This window comes from Peromyscus eremicus, chromosome 14, assembly GCF_949786415.1.
Source record: "Peromyscus eremicus chromosome 14, PerEre_H2_v1, whole genome shotgun sequence".
NCBI classification, from domain to species: Eukaryota; Metazoa; Chordata; class Mammalia; order Rodentia; family Cricetidae; genus Peromyscus; species Peromyscus eremicus.
Genome location: NC_081430.1, coordinates 76,514,410 through 76,542,408, shown reverse-complemented (window position 1 = coordinate 76,542,408; position 27,999 = coordinate 76,514,410). Strand labels below are relative to the sequence as shown.

The window sequence follows — 27,999 nt, the reverse complement described above, 5'->3', positions numbered from 1 at the left end:
ATGTTGGTTTTGTTGTTGTTGTTCACATGGGACCTTTCTTTTATCCCTTTGATAGTCTTCTGACTAATCCTTCTTTAAGACTTCCACAATGCTGATATTAGAAACTTGGAATTGGATGCCCAAAGCCTGTGAAGCAGAAATCTGCAGTGTCTTTCAGGCTTATGAATCTCACCTGTTCACCAGCTTGGGATTCCCCAATGATGAAACGATCTCCTGGACCATCAGCAGCTGTGAGATGGAACAGAGCCAAGAATAAATATCAGCATGGACTTCAAGCAAGGAACAAGAATCTAGTATTGAGATTCTAAGATTTCATTAAAATTATGTTCAGGAAAGTAGAATGTATTTCTGATTTCCTAAAGCAGACAATGTCTTTTCTACTACTGGTTTATCTTCGGTATCCAACAGATTCCAAGTATCAGCAGAAGTGGATCTATTTGTGCCCTTTCTTGACATCACTGGAGATGGTCTTCATGAGATGCCATCCTTTCCATACTTGTGCTTTCTAACATGATGTTCATTTGGCTTATTCTTTCAAATGGCATAACTTACCCATGTACTTGTAATAAGTGCACAGTCACGGATATATGAACACATCACTTTACATATTGAAACTTCTCCAATTTGTTGTAACAGTTTTTTTTTTTTAACTTCTTAACATTTTCTTATTTATTTAAAATAAAATCGGAAAATCAGTGGATTAGAAATAATGCTGCTTATGAGCTGGAATAAACAAGCTTTACTGCATCATATTTTCCACTTAGTATTTTCAGTGCTGGAACTAGGGCCTTGCCATGCCAGGCAAGTGCTCTAACACTGAGTTACACTCCCATTTCTGGCTACTTATTTTCATTTTTAGGAATGAAAAGTATTTATTATTATTTTTTTTTGAGACAGGATCTCATTGTATGGCTCTATATGGGTGGGGATGGCTATGCAGATCAGGCTGGGCTTGAGTTTGAGGCAGCTCTCCTCCATCTGCCTTCCACTTACTGGGATTATAGACATGTATCACATGTGCCAGGTAAAATTACTTAAAAAAATCTTTTGAGCATATATGTGAATCTGTGTGTGCAAATGCAAGCACAGGTGTGGTATAGTGCAAATGTGGATCTCAGAAAACAGACCACCTTTCCTACTCCCTTATTTAAGACAGTGTCTCTGTCATTTTCTGGCTATATATGGTAGACTAACTGGTCTTTGAGCTTCTGTTTCCTCCTTCCTTTCCCCTGTAGAAGCTTTGGGATTATAGACACTTATGCTTGATTCCTGAGGATATGAGCTCAGGTTCTCAAGCTTACTTGGCAAGCATGTTTACCTACTGAGCTTTTATCCCTAGCTCTTAAAGCCATTTATCTCAAATTGGAAAAAAATCCCAGAATTGGGACTTAAACAAAACAAAATAAACTTTTCAGCTGGGCAGCGCCTTTAGTCCCAGCACTTGGGAGGCAGAGGCAGGCAGATCTCTTGAGTTCGAGGTCAGCCTGGTCTACAGAACGAGTTCCAGGACAGCCAGGGATACACAGAAACCCTATCTCAAAAAACCAAAACCAACCAACCAACCAACCAAACAAACAAACAACTTTTCTTATTTAGTCTCATCCATTCCTTTTCCAGTGCCTGATACATATAGTAATGTAATGACTGGGGAAAAAAATTCCTAAAGAATAGTATCTTTTCCTGATATATTATTTGGGTTTCAGATCAATACTACTGGCAATGCAAGGCCTATCTAATGAGTTTTAGGATCACTAATGTTATTTCCATGTCATTGATATAGCAAGGGGGTTTGAGGCCTATATATGGAAAAGATAACACATTATATATGAATATTTAATTATATTGGCAATAACAGTGACAACTAAACATCTTCCATTTTAAAGGAGAAATATGGACTCATTTATTCTTTCCTCCCTTCTCTCCATTTTGCCCATCCCTTTGTAAGAGCAGTACAAGCTGTCCTGTAATTCAGCATGTAGCCCACACAGTTCTTAAACTTGCACTGTTCCCATCTCCACCTTCAAAGAGTTAGGATTACAATCATGTATTATCATGCTTAGCTGTTTCTTAAGTACAAGGCAGTATTTTTTTCTAAAGACTTACATAAAATATTGTTTATGAGTCACTTTTTTTTTCACAGTTGACTTTGTTACTTTGATGTAGCGAGGGACAAAAATTAATACTGGATCACTTTTATTAGTACCTGTTGTGTCTTGTCCTTTATAAATATTATCTCAGTGAATAAATTCTTGGAGTTTTATATTTTTGAAAACCTATCATACTAAGTTTTCCTGAAATGCTATTTTTACAATGTCACTTTTATAGGTTCATTTAAAAAAGAAAAACAAACTTTCAACACCAGGAAATTTTAATGCAAATGGATGGAACTAGAAAAAAAATCATTCTGAGTGAGGTAACCCAGACCAAGAAAGACAGACATGGCATGTACTCACTCTTAACTGGATATTAGCTGTAAAATAAGGATAACCATACTACAATCCACAGACCCAGAGAGGCTAGGTAACAAGGAGGGTTCATGGGGGGATACCCAGATCTCCCTCAAAATGGGAAATGGAAGAGATTTTGTGAGTGGACTGAGGGCAGGTGAGGATGGGAACTTGAGGGATCAGGTTGAGGGGTAGACAGAGGGAGAGAGTATTGAAAGAGACTACTGGAAAGCACGGAGGGACATTTTGGGGTCAGGTAGAAACCTGACAGAAGGGAATTTCCAAGGATGACCCCAACTAAGATTTCAAGCAATAGTGGATATGTAGTATGAACTGGTTATCTCTTGTGACTAGGCAAGACTTCAAGTGGAGGGAGTGGGAAACCAACCCAGCCAACAGAACCTTTGACCTATAATCTGAACTGCTACAAGATATGCTGGGGTAAGGGTGGCCTAGAGATGGAGGGAGTGGCCAACCAATGACTGGTCTAGCCTAAAACCCATGCCACCCCTGACACTGCCTGGTGCACTAGAACCCACAGGCTGGCTGGCCCAGGGACCTAGAATAGAACCAAACATGATTAAAGGAAAAAAAAGTCAATGTAATGATGCCTAACGCTATTCTGCTATACACATAGAGTGGTGCCTAGCCCAAATGTCATCAGAGAGGCTTCATCCAGCAACTGATGGAAACAGATTCAGAGACCCATAGCCAAACATTAGGTGGAGCTTGGGAAATCCTGCAGAATAGAGAGAGGAAGGATTGTAGGAGCCAGAGGGGTCAAGGACATCACAAGAAAACCCACAGAATCAACTAACCTGGGCTCATAGGGGCTCATAGAGACAGAACTGACAACCAGGGAGCCTGCATGGGACTGACCTAGGCACTCGGCATATATGTTACAGTTGTGTGGCTTGGTCTATTATGGAACTCCTAACAGTGGGAACAGGGGCTGTCTCCAACTCTTTTACTGGGTTTTGGGACCTCATTCCTCATACTGGGTAACTTTGCCCAGGCTTAATACATGGGATGTGCCTAGTCTTACTGCAACTTGATATGCCGTATTTTGTTGATGCTCATGGGAGACCTCCTCTTACCTAAACAGAATGGAGGAAGAGTGGATTGGGGGGTTGGGAACAGAAGGGGGGTAGGACGGAGGGCCTGGGAGAAGAGGAGGGAGAGGAAACTGCAACCGGGATATAAAAATAAATAAATTATAAAAACAATGTGCATACCAAAACACCCCTTTTAAACAATTTAAAACACAGGCAAAACCATTACTTCAAGAAATATCAACATTTTTACTAATGTTAATATATCAAACAACTTATTTTTGCATTATTTTAAAGCAAATTACTTTTTATTGAAAAACCGATGAATCAATTATATTTTATAATTCCAGACTGTCAAATGTGAATGAGCTTCTTTTAATTATTTAATGATTTCTCTACTAGAGAAAATAATCATCTGCTTGTTTCCTCTCACAGCAATCAAAATTCCAATTCTCTTTCTTTCCTTTTTCTTTTTGCACAAGAGTGAAAGCATGGTTTGAAGTACTAGAGCAGAGCTGAATCTGAATCATGTTTCTGCCTATTACTAGTTTCAGCAAAACTATTAAGCCTCTAAGCTTGCTAGCAAAGGTAAAGATAATCATGACATATACATAAATAGTCACCCCTTTAAGTCTTTCAGTAAATTCCTACCAAGTGTCTTCTACTCTCTGTGTCAAATTAAATGCTGAGGACAGTGTAGAGAGTAAAATGACATTATTTCCATTTTAATGCTGTGCTAGAATGTTTCAAGTTTTTTCAAACTCTGGATCCAAAATGGCAATGGAACATAATATCACCTTGTAAACATTTTGCTACTGAAAAAGGGCAGAAAAATGTTATTTCATAGGTCAAGTGCAGTGGTATGTGACTGCAGTCTCAGTTGCTCCAGAGGCTTAAGTGGTATTGCCATTTGTGTGTCACAATTCAAGACGAGCCTAGGTAACACGGAGAGATACCTATCTTAAAATCAAATACCCTTCCCCATAAAAGTAGTGGCAGAACATTTGCCTTGTATGTTGAAGGTCCTACATTCAAGATCCAGCAGTTCAATAGGTATGCATTCATCATGCATAACTACTATTTCATAAAACTTGTTTTTCCATCTATCTGTACATATATATTCATATGTACTGTATACATTGTATGTGTATATAACATTGGCTTATGATATATAACTTACTTAATGTACTTCTTCTCATACACAAATGTGGCCCAAAAAAACCCAAGGCCATTGATATTAGGAGATGTAAAAATATGGATATTAGGAGAAGATATTAACCAGATAATCACATTAATGAACATATAAGCACAGATTAGAAAAATCTCTTTAAAGAATTTTTTTGGGTGTGTGTGTGTGGGGGGGCAGGCTCTAGCTATGTAGCTCAGGCTAGCCTTAAAATACAATTATTCTGCCTCATTCTCTGCCAGGCTTACAGACATGTACCACCACATATGGCTAGAAACATGCTTTTATGAGAGTATATAGTGAAAAGTCCTGAGGTACTCAGGAAGGTCAGAAAAGCTTATTCAGACAAAAAGATTTATGATTTGAGTATGAAGGATAAGTAACAACTAAGTAAGTAGAGGGATGTTGTAGTCAGATGTTGTCCTGTGTCTCGCCCAGCCTGTGGTCAAGACAAATCCCTCCCACTTGTGTCCTGAAGCTGCTTAGTCCCAAGTAAACACACAGAGGCTTATATTATTTACAAACTGGATGGCCTATGGCACAAGCTTCTTGCTAGCTAGCTCTTTTAACTTGACCCATTTCTATTAATCTATAAGTTGCCATGTGGCCATGGCTTACCTGTATTTTCACATCTTGCTTCTCCTGGCTGTGCTGGCGTCTCTCTCCCCTTCTGCCTTTCTTCTTCCTGCCTTTCTATAACCTGACTTGCCATAGGCCAAATGTCTTTATTTACCAACCAATCAGAGCAACACATATTCACAGCGTACAGAAAGACATCCCATAGCAGGGTGTGTGTGTGATTGTTGTGGAATATTTAACTATGCAAAGGTGTTGCATTTGTATAACTATGTAAAGGTGTTGCTGTTATTCCTTCCCTGCCTAAGGCACCTGACTGGCCTAATAAAAAGCTGAATGGCCAATAGTAAGGAAGGAGGTATAGGTGGGACTTCCGGGAACCGGGAGAGCAAGTAGGGGGAAGAATTTAGGCTCATGAGAAGGGAAGAAAGAAAAGGAGTGTCAAGGGCCAGTCAGCCAGGCACGAAGGAAGCAGGAAAGTAGCACACACAGAATGAAAGAAAGGTTAAAAAGCCCTGAGGCAAAACATAGATAAATAGAAACAGGTAAAATTAAGTTAAAAGAGCTAATGAGACAAGCCTAAGTTAAGGACAAGCATTCATAACTAATAATAAGTCTCCATGTCTTTATTTGGGAGCTGATTGGTGGCTTAAAGAAAATTCCAGCTACACGTGATGAAGTGGAAATGCTCCATTATATGTGCAAAGGCCTCTAGCTCATGTGATCATTATATACCTCAAAGTATGTATTCTTCACCTACTTTGGTATAACCTGAAATAACTTAAGTACAACCTCTAAAAATATTTTCAGTTATTAGCTTACTTGTTCCAGAAAAATTTCTAGTGTTTGCCATATAATAGGTAAAAATATTCAATATGTAAAATATTCAAAGTGTTAAATAACTGAATGTGTGGTTCTTAACAATCTTTTTAGAAAGATAATATTTTCTAACAGCAAGTTTCATATTTGTCATTCTTTTTATTTTCTTCTGGTCCATGCATACTTTTTTCAAAATCTGAATCAATATTCATATAACGAGAATGCCTAGAAAGATGGCTCTGATTGATTCCGTATAATTTATATTATATCACTCTGTCCTGTAGTGTCTAGCCACTCATTACTGATAATAAACATGTTTAAAAGAATAAAGAAATGAATCTGGAGTTCTAATAATACTTAGGAGGGAAGTTTAAAAACTGACTTGTACTTATTAGTGTTATGTCTTGGAAATATCCTAAAATAATGCAATAAATGTATATATTTGGTTTCTTCAGCTCCTTAGAAGTAGGGGGTCAATTCCTTTATTTATTCTTGTTATTATTCCTCATGTGTATACGTGTGGGCACATGTGTTTATGTAAGTGCACATGTACATCTATGCTCTTGTGTGTGGAGGCCTGAGGTAGATTCTGAAGTGTTTCTCAGTTGCTCCCAGAGCTTGTCTATAAGGCTGGTCTGGGAATCTAGCTTACTTTGGGGACCTCTGTCTCCACTTTCTAAGTGCTGGAATTATAGGTGAGCTGCCATACCATCTAGAAGTTATGTGAGTTCTGGAGGTCTGAACTGTAGTCCTCACACTCACCTGAAAGGTGCTTTAACCATTGAACCATCTCTCTCCAGCCCTATTTTGTTTTGGAGATCCTGTGCTCTTCCATTTTCCTCCTTTTTTTGGCCCTCCCTGTCCATACACTCAAAAGGCCTACCTCATGGTTCTGTATTAACACTCCAAAGAAAAGTCATTGAATAATGAGAGACTGTTAATTGTGGTGATATCTGTGTACCCCAATAAAGTTTATCTGAGGATCATAGAAGTCAGGCTATGGTAGCACACGCCTTTAATCCTAGCATTCGGGAGGCAGAGATCCACCTAGATCTCTGTGAGTTCAAGGCCACACTGGGAACAGAGCCAGGTGTGGTGGTACATGCCTTTAATCCCAGCAGTAATCATAAAGGTCTGGAGGTCTGTACAGACAGACAGGAAGTGATGTAGCTGGGTGGAGAGAGGAAGTGAGATTGTAGAACAGAAAGGCATATAGGTGTGGGTATATAGGAAGTAGGTCTCTTTTTGGAGACTGAGGCATCTGTAAGGTGAGACTGGCTGTGGCTTTTCCTGTTCCTCTGATCTCTCAGGTTTTTACCCCAATATTTGGCTCCAGGTTTTTTTATTAGTAAGACTGTTTAGCAATTTGAGTTACAGTTAATCATCTGGAGTAATTCAAGGCAAGCCTGGTCAGTGTCAGAAAAGCATCTACAGAGTTCTTTTTTTTGTTTGTTTGTTTTGTTTTGTTTTTTCGAGACAGGGTTTCTCTGTGTAGCTTTGCGCCTTTCCTGGAACTCACTTTGGAGACCAGGCTGGCCTCGAACTCACAGAGATCCGCCTGCCTCTGCCTCCCGAGTGCTGGGATTAAAGGCGTGCGCCACCACCACCCGGCTCTACAGAGTTCTTATGTGATTCTAACCAGCAAGATCTTTTGTTATCTTGCAAAATGCATTAACATGGGAGAACTTGAACTATGTTCTCCATCTTTCTACCTGATAAATAAGTATAATGCCAGCCAAGGAGAGCTCAGTTAACAAACGATGTGGAGAGTTCTTGGTATCAACAGGAGTCAATCTTACTACTTTCCTTACACAGTGTTTCCAAAACCTTTCCGTGTATCTAAATGACCTGGAGATCTTGTAAAAATAGATTCTGAAGCAGTGCATCTACAGGATAGTGCCAACAACACTGGTCTGAGGAATGCTCCTTTTGGGGGACTGTGATGGTAGAGCAAATGAATAGAGAAAAATTCAGAGTAAGAGAAAACTTAAGGAATAAAAACTAATGAAATCACAAACTTCACTGCAAATCCAATGTAAGGCTTACTATTTCTTCTGGAGACAGAAAAAACAATTACCAGTCTATTGAACATGGAAGACATTTATTTGAAGATATCTATTAAAAAGATCCATTAAATGAGCTGTGATTCTTCAAGGAGAATACTATAAACTGGGTAGGAAAGAGAGGAATTAAAGGCACGGTGGCACATGGACACAGAGTCTGGAAAAAAACAAACTACATATGGCATAGTATGTTATTAGAAAAGATGGATAGATTCTAAGGGTTTCTGTAAAGTTTTAGGATATTTTCTAACATATCTGACCTGTCTGCTAATGAGCTGCTGTAAATAATTCATAAAGTTGAGTTTCAGAACCCAGAAGTGCTCTCTTATCCTATTTCTTTTCCTAGCCTTTACTTTACTCCTCCTTTTCCACCCTACCCCCATCACCTGTTTGTTTGTTTGTTTTTTGGAAATGCAGTATCACTCTGTAGTCAAAGCTGGCCTGTAACTCTCTATATAGTCCAGGTTGGCTTTGAACTCTTCAATTCTCCTGTCTCAGCCTCTTTTGTGCTAGGGTTATAGCTAGCATCAACCAATCTGGATCCTCTCTGTTTTCTTAATGTTCAGAAAACACTTTTATTTTTGTTATTCTTTTATTTGTGAATTTCTGGTTATGTCATTTGATAAAAAATTGATACCAGCAAATAACTAACTAGTCATTGTGGCATTTATATAGAAAATTTTCATCCTTAAATCATTTGCTGTAGAAGCATCCTTCACTTTATTTCTCTATGGTATATGATTTCTTCTTAAGCCTCTTGAAATACTGTTAGAAATTATTTTATTTTCAATAATAAGAAACTTCATCAAGCCATGTTAGTACAGAATAAACCAAAGCCTGTATAAACAGCACAATTTTCAGAGGTCCTAGGGAATAGCTTTGAGAAGGGAAGGAATAAGACAGAGAGATTCACAATTTGCTTTTCTTAAGAAACTCTACTAAGACTGAAAGCTAGGCACAGGACAGTAGTATTTATGTCCACACTAAGATGCAGACAGGACAGAGGGAGGTGAGAAGAGACAGCAGGGAGGCTGTGACAGAAGAATTCATATGACAATTATACTGGGTGATTAGATCACAAATAATTGTTTACAATTTAAAAATCTGCAGCCCTTTCCAATGAATAGCAGGAAGCATAGGGTAAGAATAGTTAAGTAGAAGATAATTTGTATTCTTTTCCAGGTGGTGGTGGGGAAATGTCCATTTATTGTTACCGTTGGGAAAGGAGATATTTAATTCCTTAAATAGAGTGTATTAGCTGGCTTTTAGTTTAGTTTTTTTTTTCTTTTTTTCAAGACAGAGTTTCTCTGTGTAGCCCTGGCTATCCTGGAACTCACTCTATAGACAAGGCTGGCCTTAAACTCAGAGATGCACTTGCTTCTGCCTCCTGAGTGCTGGGATTAAAGGCTTGAGCCACTATGCCTGGCTGTTAACTGTTATTGATTTAACTAAAATTAATTATTCCAATTATGTGTCTGCTCACATGAGTACTAATCTCCATATCTTATAGTTTTCCTTCTTTATCTAAAGTAGCCTATGGTAGAAAGCTATGATAGGCTATTAATGAGCTGAATAATCAAGTTATGGCCAAAGAAGATGAACACAGATAGAATGGTGACCCAGAAACAGCAGTCACTGAAGTGGCAAAGAGCCAATTCTGAACCAAAATGGCTGTGGATGTTTAATTTGTACACTTTAACCCACTGGATATGGGTTTGATCCACGAGATGTTAACAAGGAGCAGGCAGTAAGAGAATGAATAGTTTTATAATGTTCTTTTTCATTTCCTATACTTTGACCTACACCTTTACTAAGTATGCAAGAAAACACTTTAAAAATTCACTTGGTAAACTACTCTGACAAATTATTTCAAAACTATTATGTAGGGTTCTCAAAATAATCTTGGCTTGTTCAAAATAGTTCCTTTTTTCTTTTATAACACAATTCCAAAACAAGTTCTAAGGGGATACTGTAAGGATTTGGTCCTTAATTACATCATCAGCCTTCCACGGTGTCCCAGCCTGAAAGGCGGGTGGGCGCTCCGTCTCCTCTTGTCTCTCTCTCTCTCTCTCTCTCTCTCTCTCTCTCTCTCCCCTCCCCCCCCTTCCAATAAAGCTCTAAAAAGGTAACCATGGCTATGATTCTTTTAATCAGCACGCTCCTCTGCCAGCATGGCTGCCACGGGCAGCGACTAGCCACGAGGAGCAGCGCCGTGGCATAACCAACAGATATGCTTTCTAGATTAATTTTTTTTCTAGAAAGTTAAACTGGAGATTGAGATATTATTGTTTGTGTTTTTAACATGTAAGAAGAAATTGTGCAGTACCTCTACATGAAAACCATGAATACATCAAGAGAATGCTTAGCTTGATAAGGAAGAGGAGAGAAATAAAATTTCAAAAACATATGGATCTGGAGATTTCGGTAACTTTTGAGGTCCAGACTCTTAGTTCCCTTCCCAGAGGTCCAGGAGAGAACTACTAATGTGGGGGTATCCTGCAGGAAAATAATCTAAGTGTTCTTACATCCGTCCACTTTATTCCTCTAAGACAAAATTCTATCTACACAGCTTCAGTTCTGTTCTCATATTCAGCTCTTCTCTGTCCCTTTTCTTCCTGTCCTCTCATTGTCCTACTCCCAACTAAACTCTTTTGCTCTCAACCTTATCTTCATCCTCTAATCCTCCATACATATCATTCCTTCCTCTCCTACCCTCCTCACCCAATTCAATTCACCTACAATCTGCCAAAACTCTGCCTTGCCACTTCCTAGTCAGGTGGGGCAACTCTGCTGGGAGCTAGAAATTCTGCTTCAATATTTCACTGTACCTGGTATGCAAAGAACCCTTTTGTTCTGAGTCAAATGCTCTGGAATGCCACTTGGCCTGTGAGAGGAAGGTAGGTCTGAGCTTCATTTGCACAAGAAATAAAGCTATGCAACTAGCTGTCCCCCTAGGCAGTGTCTCCAGAAGGGTCTTTAAGTCAGGAGACAGTTTGCCATTATGCGGAAGTAGTTCAGATTAATACACTGTTAGGAGTTCTTGGAAGCATACATAGCATACAAGAAAATTATTGCAGGAACCGGCTAATATATATACAAAAGCTAAAATATCACCAAGACTCCTTAAGCCAAGGCTTGACCTTCGGAAAAGTCCTTGACCTTCCAAGTAGTAGTTTTTGTCATAGTAGCTGGATTCCATTAACATTTTCCTGTGGCTTGCATTATGGAGAGAGGGCTCAGTCATTAAAAGCACTGGCTGCTTTCCAGTGGACCAGGATTTGAATTCCAGAACCCATAAGGCAGCTCACAACCCTCTGTAACTCTAGTCCCAGGGAACCCAATGCCCTCTTCAGGTCTTTTCCAGCATGCACATGTACATAGCAGCCAAAACACCCATACACATAAAAATAAATAAACTAATTAAAAAATTTAAAAAGCATGAAGAATAAAAATATCGCGTTGACCTTAGTTGTTAGAATGCCACTTTCATGTTCTTTTCTCTTTTTAAAATCTTTCAAATTCTTTCTCTCCCAAATGTAGTTTTAGGTTTATAAAGTTATATATATGCCTATTGTGTATCATTTTTTTGAGGTAGAGTTTTCTCTGTGTAGTCTTGGCTGTTCTGCAACTTGCTCTGTAGACCAGGCTGGCCTGGAAGTCACAGAGATTTGCCTGCCTCTGCCTCCGAGTGCTGGAATTAAAGGTGGCTTTTAAAAAAAATTTATTTTTATTTTATGTGCATTGGTGTTTTGTCTGTACAAAACTGTTGGATTACCTGGAACTAGAGTTACAGACAGTTGTGAGCTGCCATGTGGGTGCTGGGAATTGAACCCAGGTCCTCTGGAAGAACAGCCAATGCTCTTAACCGCTAAGCTATCTCTCTGGCTTTTCTTGTTTTTTTTTTTTTTTTTTTTTTTTTTTGAAAGCTGTTTATACTCACTCTTCTTACCTTCTGAAAGTTTTTTTTTTTTTCCCTTGGTTTTTTGAGACAGGGTTTCTCTGTGTAGTTTTGGTGCCTGTCCTGCATCTCGCTCTGTAAACCAGGCTGGCCTCGAACTCACACAGGCTCTGAAAGTTTTTGACACATGGTCTTGCTGTGTAGCTCTAGCTGGTCCCTTCTCTACTATGTCACCCACACTGTCTCTGAACTCATGGCAATCCTCCTGCTGTATCCTCCTGGTGCCAGTGAACCACCAGCTTGTTCCACCTCTTCTTTTCTTAGTCTATATCTTGATTTTTCAACCCACATACCTAAATGTAAGTGTTCTTCGAACTGCTTTGGAGTTTTGTTCCACATGTTTCTGAAGGAAGTTTAGAGATCTAGAACACGCTAGAAACTTCTTTTCATTTAAAGAGTTAGCAGTGCTCATAAGGGCCACTGGTTGTTATTGGAAAGCCTAAGGCAAAAAACAGAGAAGAAACAGGGGAGAATAAAGGGAGGGGAGAGTGACTCAGTAGAAAGGGTTAGGAAGCCACAACACCGGCCTCAAGGGTAAGGGCTAGTGTGGATGTGTGCCTGTGTTTGTTTTTTCTGAACTGCAAAAGTAAGGATATGCAAACTCAAAAATTTAGCATGGTTCTAAGAACATGCCTCTTTGTCTTCTGGAGACAGTTCTTGCTTCCATTAGAATGTACTTCAGTCAACCTCCTTTGAGATTAACCACACAATGGCCGCAGTATGTGCTGTATCTTTTTATATATTGTAGAGAAGCAGCAACAACAGTTTGCCAGCAGGAATAACATGACTCAGCAGTTGCTAGGTAATTTCTTGGATGTTCTAAACTGTGAGATATCATTTGGGGTTTTTCTTGGTGAAATAACTAAAAAAAGCAATCTTAAACAAAAGAATAAATAGGACATACAACTGTGATTTTATGCAAAATATCTTGAACAGATTCTACAGCAGTAGACAGGCTCTTTTATGGCTCATGTGGGCTAGCTAAATTTTTGGCAAGAAAAAAAGCTATGAGCTATAGTTTCTTTTTACTCAGCTGCTCTTGCTTCATGTAAACATCACAGAGAAACATTCTCTCTTGAGAATAGTTCCACTTCAGATAATTTATTTTCTCACTCTCTCCTACTTTATACCCAAGAATGTAAAAACACTTTCTTGTTGCTAATATTTCACTTCTATAGTTCTCTGTTTTACTCCACAAATAAAAATCTTCTGTCATTTTATAGTAATTCTAGATGGCTATAAAGAGACCAAAACAGAATTTACCTTTTAGATGGAAATAAGTAATAAGAAGAACCCATGAAGCGATAATAAAGATAAATAATTTTCTGTCCGGACAATATTCATTTTCATAAACAGTACACAAAGATAAACTTGGAAGAAAAATACTGGTACCAAAAATGTTTGTTATTTATGTTTTGTCAATTTCAGAGACAGTCTAATCTAGTGAGAAACATTAAAGACAGATATCTTGAGATTCTATTAGTAAAAATTGTAAGAATAACAATTCAGATAAATGGTACCTGCTTTTTCTTTTCTTCTCTCTCTCTCTCTCTCTCTCTCTCTCTCTCTCTCTCTCTCTCTCTCTTTTTATATTTTGGGGACAAGGTATTTTCTGTAGCCCACACTGGCTCTGCACTAATGATCCTCCTGCTTCAGCTCCCAAATGCTGGGATTATAGGCATGTACCGTTGTGCCTAACTTTGACTGTCATCCTTTGGTCAGAGATGGTCTGGGAAAGTGTGTTTACAACAACAACAAAATAATAACAACAAAAGTAATATTTATCATTAAACATTAAGGAAACAATTTTTAAATGTTCTTTTTTTTGGGTATGTTCTGGGTACTTTACTAAGGCTTTCCATAGTCTAATTGATTCTCACAACAATCTGTTAGAGTAATGTCATAGTTTTTGTCATTTCATAGATGAGAAAACAGCATAAAAACTTTTGAGTAATTTACTCAAAGTCATATAGAGGAAGGCAGTCCTGGAACCTAGATCACTTGGACTCTGTTCAAAGCCCATACACACAGTTTTAACCATTTTAAATGATGCCTCTAACATAAGAGATGGCACTGGTACATGGCAGAGATTAGTGAATGTATTTAATTACAAGAAAAAGAAATATTATTTTAATGGACAGAAGGACAGAAGAGACAAAAACAAGATAATCCATAATTCATCATTTAAGAAGATTTGAATGGCTGTGTCCATATGTGATTCTATGAGGGCAATATGAACTTTAAATTAGGTTTTTTCATTGTTTAACTATTCATGTAGGCTGTAGTTCTTTGTAAGCACTACTAAACTTGGTATATTTTATTCTTTAAATACGAATATTAGCTATCCAAATAACAGAATGTGAAGACTGCTAGAAGTATTTTAAAAATAATAATTTTGAGTAATAATATACTCAAAACTAATAGTAATTCTCATATACTTAATACATTCATTTCAAACACAGAAAACTTTTCTACTTCATCTGGATGCACTTTCACACAGGACATTTATTTCTAAATATTTTTCTCATTATGTTATAGTGAAACTCCACATGGAATTTCTGAAATTGTTATTCATCTGTATAGGTCTTGTTTACTTTTAGAAAAATTTAGATAATATTAATGCTGTCTAATGCTGATTTTTCTATTTACTTCATGACTGTCAAAATAGTTTTATAAAATAACTTCACACAAAAAATAATAATTTCAAAATTTCTGAGAATTCCTGGAATACTGGTTTATTGTCCCTTAATCTCAAAAAACATGTCAGTAAAAGGTAAAAGATTTACATGATCTGAAGACCAAATGGGATGTCTTCATCAAACCCTTCCCCTCAGGGCTCAGGGAGGTATGTAGAAGAGGGGGCAGAAAGATGGTAAGGGCCAGAGGGGATGGATGTCTCCAGGGAAACAGTATCTTCCAGACACAATGGGGCTGATACACATATAATCTCACAGAGAATGCACAAAACTTACACAAGTTCAAGCTAGATAGGATACTAGCACACAAGGAAGTGAACACAAACTCTCACCCCAAACCAAGAAGGCATTTGCAGTTAATACCCTTTGTCAAGGGAACATCAGTTTTTCCCAGGGGAGTGCCACTGGGTATGCTAACTATACTACAGGGAAGACCCAATGCCCAGGGTAGTTGGCCAACACACAACAAACTCAATGGCTTTTTTGTGGTGTTTTGTTTCATCATTTTGTGTCTTACTGGTCTTTTGCTTATTTGTTTTGATTTTTATTTTTGTGGAATTTTTTTGGAAAGAGAGAGAAAAAGAATACAAAGTTGGTTAGGTAGGGAGGTGGGGAGGATCTGGGAGGAGTTAGGGGAGTGGAAAAATGATCAAAATATATTGTATGGAAAAAATAAATAAAAAATAAAAAAAAACTGCATTTTTAAACACCCCTGAAAAGCAAGGAAATGTTTTTAGACTATTTTTTATTTGAGTTAATAACCAATAACATAAAAAAAATGGTTTGGGTTTTTTTGTTTGTTTGTTTGTTTTGAGACAGGGTTTCTCCGTATAACAGCCCTGGCTGTCCTGGAACTCACTTTGTAGATCAGGCTCGTCTTGAACTCACAGAGATCAGCCTGCCTCTGCGTCCCAAGTGCTAGGATTAAAGGTGTGCATCATCACTGCCTAGCTAATGTATTCTTTTTTGAAAATTGCTAAGAAAATAGATTTTGAGTATTTTCATTACAAGAAAAATTATGTGAGATAATTCATGTGCTAATAGCTCAATGGAATCATATCACAGTATATACCTATTTTAAAATATATCATACACGGAAAAACAAAGTAAAAAGTCAAGAGTTTTTAAGCAATTCAGCTACATTTTTATTCTGGGTTATTAGATCAGATTTTAGGCAAGCAACTGCTATTTAGTATTTGCTTTTAAGTTTTAGACAGTTTTAGGCCACTCTGAGGGTGTGAGCTGCTAGTACCATCTGGGGTCTGGAGCTCTGAAATACGGCTTCTTCCAGAGAGAATTAGATGTTTCACTAATGCTTGTATTTCACCAAACTCTTTACTGATGTTTAAGTTTGAAGCAAGAGAACAGACTTTCACATTTAATTCCTGTGTTTAATCTGTTTATTTTTCCTGAGATCATTTAAATGTTTTCGATTAGAAAACACGGAAGAATTCTAGAACTAGGCTATCTGCTTTCTGGTAAGAGGCTAAGAGTGTAAGCTACAGTAGCAGCATTTTTGTTTTTGGGTGTCAGAGAACCTAGGGCCTTGTACATGCTAGTTAGTTTTTCTGAGCCATACCCCTAGACAAGTAATGGTGTTTTAAATTTGATCTCTAGGTATGTATTTGTAATAAAAATTTTCATAGGATTATATAATACTTTGATTGCAGAGCACTAATCAAGATTGTGTCAAAAATATACAGGTACAGATTAGCAAGCTTACTGGTGAGTGAAGTAATTTTGACAATTAATTGGGAATAGATAAAACAGTAATCAGGTATGTGGATTGAGATAAAAACGTGGAAAAAATACAGTATGATTCTGAGGACACTTAAGAAAACTAACATATTTACCTCGAACAGCATAGCCATCTTTTACTGATGCTGGGAATGGGGGTAGGTTGTCTTTTGCATATACATCTTGAGCAAGGACTCGCCCCATTCCATCTGAAAGAAAACAAAGAAATGTGACTAATGGAGGCAATGGGTAAGCAATTAGTCATAAGTCAGATGGGCACAAGTGCTTCTGCCATATCTTGTAAATGGGCTCAGCCAGACGTTCTGATTTCCATCCGAAGGAATAGTAGACAGAAAGAAGAGATGCATCCGAGTGCCTAAAAGATCACATACGGTTAACTTCTAGCAATGGTTACAGTAATTATCTAAATACAAATTGCTATACAGTCAGAAAAGATGAGTTCAGAAGATACGTCATTAACTCTCTGGGAACTCAAATATGATATTCTTCAAAAGGAAAGCCAATTTTAAAAATGTTCATATTCACTGACCCAGAAATTTCCATTTTAGTATTGTATCTTAAGAATTAAATTTATCTTCATGTAGATCTTTATTTCAGAGTTGCTTATATTAGTAAATATAGAAAGAAGCCAAAAGATCAATAATATATTTAAATAAACAGTGACATTCTTATATGTGACTAAAGTAATATTCATAAAAAAATATTGATGGGCAAATGAAAAATTCTTAAAAAGATATATTTTAAAACATGCAAAATTGTACATATACTATATAATTTAACATTACCATACAAATATTTATCAATAGAATGATGTACATGAAAATATAAAGGTTATAACTTCAAAATGTTAGTTATATCTTTTAGTCACTTTGTTATATTTTTTTTTCACAAATAAACATGCCACTCTTACAAGCATAAGCTTTATTTTCTGTTCTGAAAGGAGAAAGGTAAGAAAAGGAAAGGGCTTCCCAATCACTTTACTTGAATTTTAAAGTTTGATTTTGGCTTCATTAACCCAAGTGATTTAATGACAAGAAGTATATCAATAATGCATGGTGTAATTCAAATGGCTTCATGACCAACTCCCTAAAACACAATAATAATAGTAATAATAATTATTATTATTTTGAGACAGGATTTCTCTGTGCAGCCCTGGCTGTTCTGGAACTTGTTCTATAGACCAGGCTGGTCTTAAACTCAGAGATCTGCCTGCCTCTGCCTCCTGAGTGCTGGGATTAAAGGTGTGCACCTCCATTGCCTGGTATGGTGATATTTTAATTGTACTGAAATGTGATTTTATTTGTATGTTAATAAATAAAGTTGCCTGGGGGTCAGAGCTAATAGCAAGCCATAGCAGAAACTGGGCGGTGGTGGTGCACGTCTTTAATCCCAGCTCTTGGGAGGCAGAGCTAGGCGACCTCTGTGTGTTCAAGGATACAGGCAGCATGAAGACACACGCCTTTAATCTTAATACCAACCATAGAAGACCTGGAGGTCTGTACAGGAAGGCAGTGACGAGGAGGTCATGTGGTTGGGTTTACAACCAATGTGAAGGCAGAATAGAAAGTCTATAAAAAAGTCAAACAGACAGGAAGTAGCTCTCTTGTTGAGAAGGACAGAAGCGACAGTGAAGGGTAAGGTTTTTAGCTCTTAGCTATCACTCTGACCTCTTGGGCTTTCATCTTTGCATTGGCTCTGTGTTTCTTATTTAATAAGATGGTTATACCTACAGCCTGGCTCCCTAAATTCTTCAGTGAGAATCTGCCCTTAAAATCAAGACAAGTAACAGGATTTGATTGGTCTGAAGCATTCTCATATTTTATAACACCCCACTGTTTCCACCGTGGTTTGACTTCAGCCATGAGGACCTATTGCTTTCCAGATTTAGGGCCCAGAAGCACAGAGATTTTTTACTTTTGAACTCTAATCCATAGAGATACTGACTCTACTTTAGAGCACTGAACCTTGAATTTGAAGGGAGAACTTGGTAGATTTTAGCTTCCTATATTTCCAGGTTGGATCTCTTCTGGATCTGTACTTTCCAAACAAGGAGAAGTGGTGAGACCATAGGTCTGATTCCTATTCACACATACTTGTTGTCTTTTGGAGGCAGGGGTGGGGGTGGGAAGTCAGGAGGTATACAGTGTCTTCCTATGTAGCCCAGGCTGCACTTGAACTCACTTTCCCCTGTAAATCTCTGAATGGCAGGACTATATGCACAAGCCACCAAGCCCTGCTATAATATCAGTTCCTAAATGAACCAGAAGATATAAGGTAGTCATTAATATTGAGCCAGGACTACAATTAACCTCCAGGAGTGGCTCCTTAAATATAACTGATCTGGCTTAATATAAGCTCTATAACAATTTATATACTAAGAGAATGTCTTTGCTGGAATCTTAAATATTAATTAATAATGGCCAATAATCAAAGTTAGCACAAGGGCTGCATTTTTTTTCTGGCAGCTGGCCCTTAGCAGGTTCATTGACATCTAATAAATGTTTATTAACATTTTTAAGTTACTAAGTAGTATCACGTACAAGGTATCATTCAATCCCCCAAAAGCCAGTAATATGTATTGGTCAAAGTACAGAGAATAAGTATCTGTACTCAACCATAAAGCTCAGGGGATATCATGGAAGAGAAGGAGGAACAAAGAACCAGAGGCTGGAGAGCTTCGGGTAGATTGTTTCCTGAACACAAGAGTGCTGACATAACTGCAGCACTCATGACCTCACAGCAGCTCTAGTTTGCATAGACATGCACAAGATGAAGCCAGTTAACATTCCAGCATGGAATAGGTAGGAGTTCACAAGTCCCATAGTCCTGGAAGTCGGGGGGGGGGGGGGGGGGGATTAGCACCTATTAGGCTGTCTGAAAGACTATTGACACAGACACCTGCAGATCTCACAGTGGCTTAAAATGTCAGTGAATGAATTAACACAATGCTCAAGCAATCTGCTTTCTGGGATATGCTCACTTGTGCTGTAAGAAGACATTCAAGCCGGCAGGTCAAAACCGAGTAGTCTCTTTAGGTTTTAACAGGAAACTTGTATCTGATTCAGCTTCCCACCTGATAACTGATTAACAAATTCCTTAGCAGCCTGAGTACTAGCATTTTATTTTTTAAACGTTTTAAAGATTCACTTATTTTACTTTATGTGTATGAAAGTTTTGCTTCCATGTACATATGTTTACCATATGTTATCCCCTGGAACTGGGGATATGGATTGTTGTGAGCCACCACCTGAGTGCTGGGAATCCAAACCTGGTCCTCTGCAAGAGAACAAGAGCTCTTGGCCACCAGACCTTCTCTCCAGGCCTCTAGTAAGTATTAGTGCTTCAAAATGGGAATGACTGTTCTAAGTCTTCATAGATTAAAATGGCTGAAAAGGGACAAATGCGTGTACAAAAATCCAAACAATTTCAACCCTGACTGTGAACACAGCACTCAAATGTGTTTTCTAAGGGTAAAAGCTTAATTATCTTGGAGGGAAACTTATTAAGACAAGGGGTCTAAAGGGAGGTGAAAAATTTAGTTCTTTAGGGAATGTTATTAAGTTTAGAAAGTAAACAACTTAAAAGCTTTAGGAAGACCTTGGAATTGACCAGATCTACTGGCCCCTCCTTCTTTAAGCAGTATATAAGCAGAAGGGCTGCTGAGTCTCTCAGACCAATAGAATGGCCTGAAAGAGACAGAGACCAACCAAGCTGCCTAGAAGAGACACAAGCCAGTTGGGCTGCTTGGAAGAAGCAGAGACCAACCAAACTTCCTGAAGACATTCTCCAACCTGTAAGCTGCCTCCAAATTGTGCAGTACTCTCCAGGTTCCCAGTTTTGTGAGCTGTCATCCATGCTGGGGTGGGCTTTTGATGATACAGTTATCTTTAAGTCATCTCCGTTCCTGTAAATGACCTCTTACCCATATTCCTATAAGTAACCACAATACAACTTTAGTGGTATCCCTACTTTGGTTTGTCTTTGGTTCCGTATATGGAACGAGGAGATGTTTGCTCACATCTCCCCAGAAACAATGCCATAGAACATCTTCCATAAGGGTATTTAATGTTGAGAATATTTTGAAAGCTTAGAGATTGTTATAGATGTATAAATCTCAATGCTTTGTTTTCATCACTTCTAATGCAATTGGGACACATAACCCGATTAAAACATTAGCCATGCCAGAGTGTACAAGCTGGGGACTCTTGGGAGTGTGAGAAGATGACCAGCCCAGGTGTGCCTAACAGAGGCTTCTTGTAAATTAATAAGGGAACCTTCTAAAGGGAAGATAGCTCTTAGGAACATCTGACCCTTGACTAGGTCCAGTAATAACTTAAATGGAATAACAGATAATCTAAAATTCAAATGCCACCCTCCACTTGGCAGACTCTAATATTAGAAGACCTAGAAAGAAGTCAACCCAAAACTTAGCCTTTCTTTTGCTCCTTATGTTTCCCCCTTTCTTAAATGAGTTTTATTTTACTTTATGTGTATAGTTTTTTTTTTTGCCTATCTGTATGGCTGTATACCACTTACTTTTCTGTTAACTTTGAGGCCAGAGGAGGGTGTCAGATCTCCTGGCTCTGGAATTATGGATTCGTGAGCTGCCACATGAGTGCTGGGAATTGAATCTGGGTTCTCTGGAAGTACAATGCTTTTGACTGCTGAATCAATTCGCCAGCCCCACCCTGCTTTTTGCCCTTTGATGTTTCTTTTCCTTTGTCTCTTTATTCCATTAATTTATGTTTTTATGTTTATTCTAGTATATTTTAACTTCATAGACTACATAAATTTTTCTATTTTTATTTATTTTATTTTTGAGATTATAATATAATCACAACATTTTCCCTTCCGTTTCTTCCCCCCCAACCCCCTATATATCCCTCCCTGCTCTATTTCAAATTCATAGATAATGATGCACCTTAAGATCTTAGAAGAACAAGAACCATGAAAACATAAAAGCAGTAGTCAGGCAGAAACAGTAATAATCAGGGCAGAAATTAATTACATAGAAAATAAAGGGACAATACAAGGAAACAATATAACAAACAGTAGATTCTTTGAAAAAGCAAATAAACAAGAGAAAAACTACAGTCAAACTAATAAAAACAAAGAGAAAGACCCACATCAATAAAATGGGCATAAGGAGAGAACATTTCAACAGATACCAATGAAAACAAAAGGATCACCAGGGAATTCTTTGAAAATCTATATTCTAAAGAGATGCTAAATCAGAAGAAATAGACAAACACCTAGACACATATGACCTGTGAAAATTAAATCAAACCCACATAAACAACTTGAAGAGATCTATGGGAAGGGTGGAGATAGAAGCAGATAGTACTAAAGAATCTTCCCCCAGAGAAACGCTCAGGACAAGATAGATGGAAGGCTGAATCCTATTAGACCTTTAAAGAAGGATCAACATCAATGGCATTCAAACTTTTGAGCAAAATAAAAAGGAAGAAACACTATAAACCCACTCTGGGAGGTATTACTTGATACCTATACCAGGTAGGGGTAGAACAAAGAAAAAAAACGAAAGAAAGAAAGAAAACTATGAGTCAACTTCTCTAATGTATATAGATGCAAAAAATTCTCAATTTGAACAATATTTGTATCTGACTCAACAACACATTGAGAAGACAACCAGGACCAATTTGATTTTGATACATGAATAAAATTATAGTTCAATATTCCTATATTAATACAGGTAGTACAGCATAAACATACAAAGGTTTGGAAATTACATGATAACCTGAATAGCTGTAACAATCATTCATTCATGATAAAAACCCTGAAGAAATTAAGAACAGAGGAACATACCTCAACGTTTTCCTCTAAATTCAGTAATGAGACAAGGGTATTTACTTTCATCATTTTATTCAATATAGTGCTCGAGTCTAAGCTAGAGTAATTGGGCAAGAAAAGGAAATATCAGGAATGCAGAAAGGCAAGTAGGAAGTAAAAATATCTAAATTTTCAGATGATATGACTCTATACTTAAAGATGTTGCAGATTCTGCCAGAAAACTACAAGATCTGATTAACATCTTCAGCAAAGTAGTAAGATACAAAAAAAAATCATAATTAAAAATTGTTTTGTTCCTATACCAATAACCAACTTGTTGACAAAAAAACCAAGAAAAATTGTCTACACTCTAGCATAAAATTCCTAGCAAGAAAACTATCTGAATTGGAAGGGTTCCATAAGGAAAAACTTAAAACAGTGAATATGGAAACTGAAGAAGACATGACAAGATGGAAAGACCCCTCAGCTCAGAGACTAGAAAATGACTGTATTACAGAGTCGATGCAGTCCTCATCTTTATCATAATGTTATTCTTCATGAAAATAGAAAAACAATTCTAAAATCCATATGAGAGTACATACACATACACCTAAACCAACCCCCTAGACAACCAATCAACCAACCAACCAAACAAACAAACCCCCAGTCCCAAACAAAACCAAAACCACTACCACTGCCACTACAACAACAAACCCCCAAATGACAATAGACAAAGAATGTTAGGCAAAAAGAACAGTTCTTCAAATTATACTATGGAACCATAGTTGCAAAATGAATACTGTACTGGTGAAAGACAGATATACAACTGATGGAATAGAACAGAGGACCAAAAAGTAAACTTACAAACAGCTATAGCCACCTCCCTCCCCTTTTGACAAAGCAGCCAAAAACATACAGTGGAGAAAAAAATAGCCTCCTCACATAAACGGTACTGGGAAAATGGGATATCCATATTTAGAGTAAGAAAATTAGATTGTTCTCCCTCACCCTGTTTAAAAATCAATTCAAAATAGATGAAAGACCTTAACAAAAGCCTTGAACCTTCAAAACTGCTAGAATAAATTAGGGAAAACATTTTGAGATAAAGGTATAGGCAAAGACTTTTAGGTAAGACTCCAAATTTAGAAATAACAGAAAGAATTCACAAATGGGACTGCATAAAATTATTATTTTATTTTTATTTCTGTGAATATATGTGTATTAGTGTGAGTAGATGCCACCTGTGTCCAGGTGCCTGGGTAAGCCTGCAGAAGGCACTGGATCCCCTGGAACTGTAGTTACAGGAGGTTGTGAGCGGCCTGATGTGTGTGTTGGGAATTAAACTTGGGTTCTCTGGAAGAACAGCAAGCACTCTTAACTAATGAGTAATCTTTCTTGTGCTGGGGCTGCATAAAATTAAAAATCTGTAAAGGAAAGGAAACATCAGCAGACTGAAGAGATGGTCTATAAAATCGAAGAAAATCTTTGTCAGTTATATAGATGATGAGATCAATGCATAGAACATACAAAGAACTAAAAAATTAAACACCAAAAGAAGCAATTCATCAATAGGCAAGAAAAATGAAGAGAAAATTAAAGCTACTCTGACATTCTACCTCACCCCAGTCTGAATGGCCATGATCAGGAAAACAAAGAACAAATGTTGGTAAGAATGAGGGGTGCAAATGTACAGTGATGTAGCAACTATGGAAATCAGCATTAAGGTTCCTTAAAATCTAACATGTGATCCAGCTTTGTTACTCCTGGAGGTACACCCAAAGGAATTAAAGTGAGCACATCAGCAGGGATACTTGCACACCAAAGTGTACTGCGGCAACATATGGAACCAGCTTAGATGTTCATTAAGAGACAAACACGGGCCGGGCGGTGGTGGCGCATGCCTTTAATCCCAGCACTTGGGAGGCAGAGCCAGGCGGATCTCTGTGAGTTTGAGGCCAGCCTGGGCTACCAAGTGAGTTCCAGGAAAGGCGCAAAGCTACACAGAGAAATCCTGTCTCGAAAAACCAAAAAAAAAAAAAAAAAAAGATTCTATGAATAAAACTCTTAGACAATTATTTCTATGTGTGAGTATGTATGTGTGTCTGGAGACAAGAGGATAACGTTGGGTGGTATTCCTCAGAAGACATCCATCTTGTTTTTTGAGACAGGGTTGCTCATGAGGACTTGAAGTTCACCAAATAGAGTAAGGTGGATGGCAAGTGAGCCTCAGGGATCCCAGTGTCTCCATTTCCCCAACACTGGGTTCACAAGCATGTGCTAACATGCTTGGCATTTTACATGAGCGATGGGAACTGATTATATATCCTCATGCTTTTATAGCAAGCACTTTACTGATGGAGCTGTTACTCAAAACCTAATATTAATTCTTTTGTATTGTTTCTGTCTTCATAAAAATAACTAAGAACTGTATTTCATTTAGAAAATATCAAGTACAACTTTTGGGTAGGTGGGGTTTGATCACAGTACTTACTATTTATTAACTACAAGTGCTCAGCAGCTTAGTCTGCTGGAAGTCAATGTCAAAAGACAACTTCTCAGGTTATTAGAAATGGAAATTGATTATAAACTTACTACAGTAGGGAACAACGCTGCTATAGTGTTAATACTGAATGTTCCCCAAAGGCCTAGGTCTACCCAAGGTGGCACTGTTAGGAGATGTCATGGACCTTCCAGAGCAGAGGCCTTGCAGGATACTTCAGTCACTGGGGAGGGTATGTTCACGAGGGGATTGTGGCCTCTAACCTCTTCCTTTTCTTCATACTTATTGTCTCCTGGCTCATGAGGGACATCATTTGTTTTGTCACTAGCTCTTGCCATGATGTGAGGCCTCATTCAAGGCTCCAAGTCACAGGACCACTAGGTCATGAACTAGAATTTCTTAAAGAAAGATAGCTGGGCATGATGGTGCACCTTTAACCCCAGCACTAAGAAGTTCAAGGTCAGCCAGGTCTCCAAAGTGAGTTCCCATTCAGCCAGGTACAAACAATGAGACCCTGCTTCAAAAAACCACCTCCACCTCTTCCACCTCCACCACCAATAGCAACAATGACAAAAAACAAAAAAAGACCAGACATTTTTTTCTTTATAAGTTAATTATGTCAAGTATTTTGTTATAGTGACTGAAAGTGACTAAGACAACTACATTTCCATTATTTTCATAAACTTTTCTGAAAATCAAAAAGCTAGGTAAAGCAGAAAACAGATAAAAGTGATTATTATTTAATAACCCAAGGATAAATTAGGTTATTTTGAGCTACAGACACTTCGCATCTTATGCTATATCCTAATAAAACATTGTAAGTTGAAAATAACATTAATAAAAAATGTATTTAAATGGGGACATGGTGGCATATGCCTGTAACCTTATCACCTGGGAGGCTATTGCTGGAGAATCACAGATTGAAAAGGCAGCCTAGGTTACATAGTAAGATGTTACCGAGAGAGATAGAGATAGAGATATAGAGATATAGAGATAGATAGATAGATAGAGAGAGAGAGAGAAAATGCATTTGAAATCTAATCTAATCTAATCTAATGTACATCATAGCTCAGCAATATGATAAATGGTTTCTTTCGATATGTGACTGACTAGGAACTACAGCCTCCTTCTGTACTCAGCTTTATAGGACAATGTCATACCACATATTACTAGTCGCAAACTATAAAAATGGACAATATAAAATGCAGTTTTCTGGACATGTAGGATACCTTTATAAAGCTGGAAAATTAAGTCAGAAATGGTCTCTATGAATTTTCTACAACACACGGTTACAAGACATTAGTTATTTCTGACTCTTAAGAGAAAAAGCATCAGAAGGACTTAGAATTGTCTTATTTTTCTGATTTAGTGCTGACAGCACCGTCTTTTGGGTAGAATTCTGGTATTTAGAATAAAAAACAGATGGCCTTTTCCTATTTTTATGAACCGAAAGCTATCTAGTATTTTATTCTGGTTATTAAGTTGAATAGAAAACAGGGACAGAAAGGAAGATTCAGATGCTGGCAATGGTGAGTAAGCATCTTCCTTTAGGATGCTGTATGAGTCTTTCTTGGAAGACAAAGGCCAATAGACAGATATGACAGTACCTCGGTAGTTGATGATTTCTGTACCAAGCACCGGAGTCATCTCCAGGACTGTAATGAAGGCTTTGTCCATAGATGTCAGAGGAAAAGGAGACATGCGATGTCTTCTAGCCACCTTGGTGATATCTACAGCACTGTGACCTAAACAGGAGACAATTAACTGAGAATAACATACTGGTACATTGATTAATTGGTAAGAATGACTTTAAACATCCAAACTTCCAATCTTGGGGTCCTGGTGAGACAATATTTCTCCTGTTTCTGACACATGATTGTAGAACATTAAATAATATTAGAAATGTGCCAAACGTTGTCAAATTTGTTAATATTGGCTGATCAATGAATGTTTACTATGGGTCAAGTAACTATTCTAGATTAACTGCTAATTCCATGTCAGGGAAGGTTCTGTTACGAGTCTTTACAGCTGAGTAAAGAAGCTTAGACAGGCTTTATATCTTCGCCTAAGTCACACAACTGGTAACAAAAGCACCAGGATATAAACCTTAGGTAGTTTTGGCTTCAGGGTTCATATCTTCAAGTATTGTACTGACCTTTAGATATTTAATGAACTAGTCAGCAAAACAAACTTATTTAAGATTCACTGGAATTGTTCCTTTTCCTGTAAAAAGTCATGGAAGATCACACGCAGCTGTCCACTCTTAGGTAATCTTATTTAGTCCTTCGGCATTCAGATCATACATACAGAAAAACTGCTGATTTTGTATCTCTGATCTCAACCTCCACCCTCAACTTTACATTTGTATTATTACCTAGGAGCTGGTAGATAATGTATTTTTCCAGGCTAGTAATCATCTGACATTACTTGAATATGCAATAGACAACCCAAACCTAAAATTTCTAAAATTAAGCTCTTATCTCTAACCTCCTTTACCACCCATAAGATGTTTTATTTCTCTTGCAATTCTCAACTCAGCCATTTATTTTACCAGTTTAGTAACTGGGCCAAACAATGGAGACATCCTTGTCTTGTGTTTTGTCAGAACTCTAACTAAACTATCTTTAGAATATACCTAGAATCTGACAGTTGCTGACTACTTCCACTGCTACTACAGTACCTGGAACATCATTTATGTCCTGGTAAACTGAATGGCCTCTTCCCTGTTCTCCTGATTCTTTCCTTGTTCCATTCTGTTTATTTACCACATAGTTATGTGATCCTAAGTTACAACATACTAATCTATGTAGCAGGAATCTTAAAGAGTCTTGCCAATTCCTCAGCTGGTCCTGTTTCCTCAGACTGGAAGCCTCTGTGTCCTCATCCAGAATGAATCTCAGCTGAACTGTGTTTCTCCAAAGCCTGAAAGCTTAACCAGCCAAATGCTTAACCAGGCCAAATGCTGCTAGCCAAATGCTTCTAGTTTCTGGTCCTTATAAACCTTTCTGCTTTCTACCACCACTCCCTGGGATTAAAGGCTGCTTTCTGGGATTAAAGACGTGAGTCACCATGCCTGGCTGTTTCCAATGCGGCCTTGAACTCAGAGAGATCCAGAGGGATTTCTGTCTCTAGAATGCTAGGATTAAAGGCGTGT

The 27,999-nt window shown here is 37.8% G+C and overlaps 1 protein-coding gene across 2 annotated transcripts in view; it reads right to left on the bottom strand.

The window, feature by feature from the left end:
- Nucleotides 1–27,999, bottom strand: part of Gphn (gephyrin) — a 409,924-nt gene that overhangs the window by 70,135 nt on the left and 311,790 nt on the right. For both annotated transcript variants that reach the window (XM_059278956.1, XM_059278958.1), the window contains exons 11-13: nt 26,453–26,590; nt 16,651–16,743; nt 173–228 (exon numbers count right to left, since the gene is read on the bottom strand). In XM_059278956.1, coding sequence (XP_059134939.1) covers nt 173–228; nt 16,651–16,743; nt 26,453–26,590 — 287 coding nt within the window. The remainder of the gene's footprint in view (nt 1–172; nt 229–16,650; nt 16,744–26,452; nt 26,591–27,999) is intronic.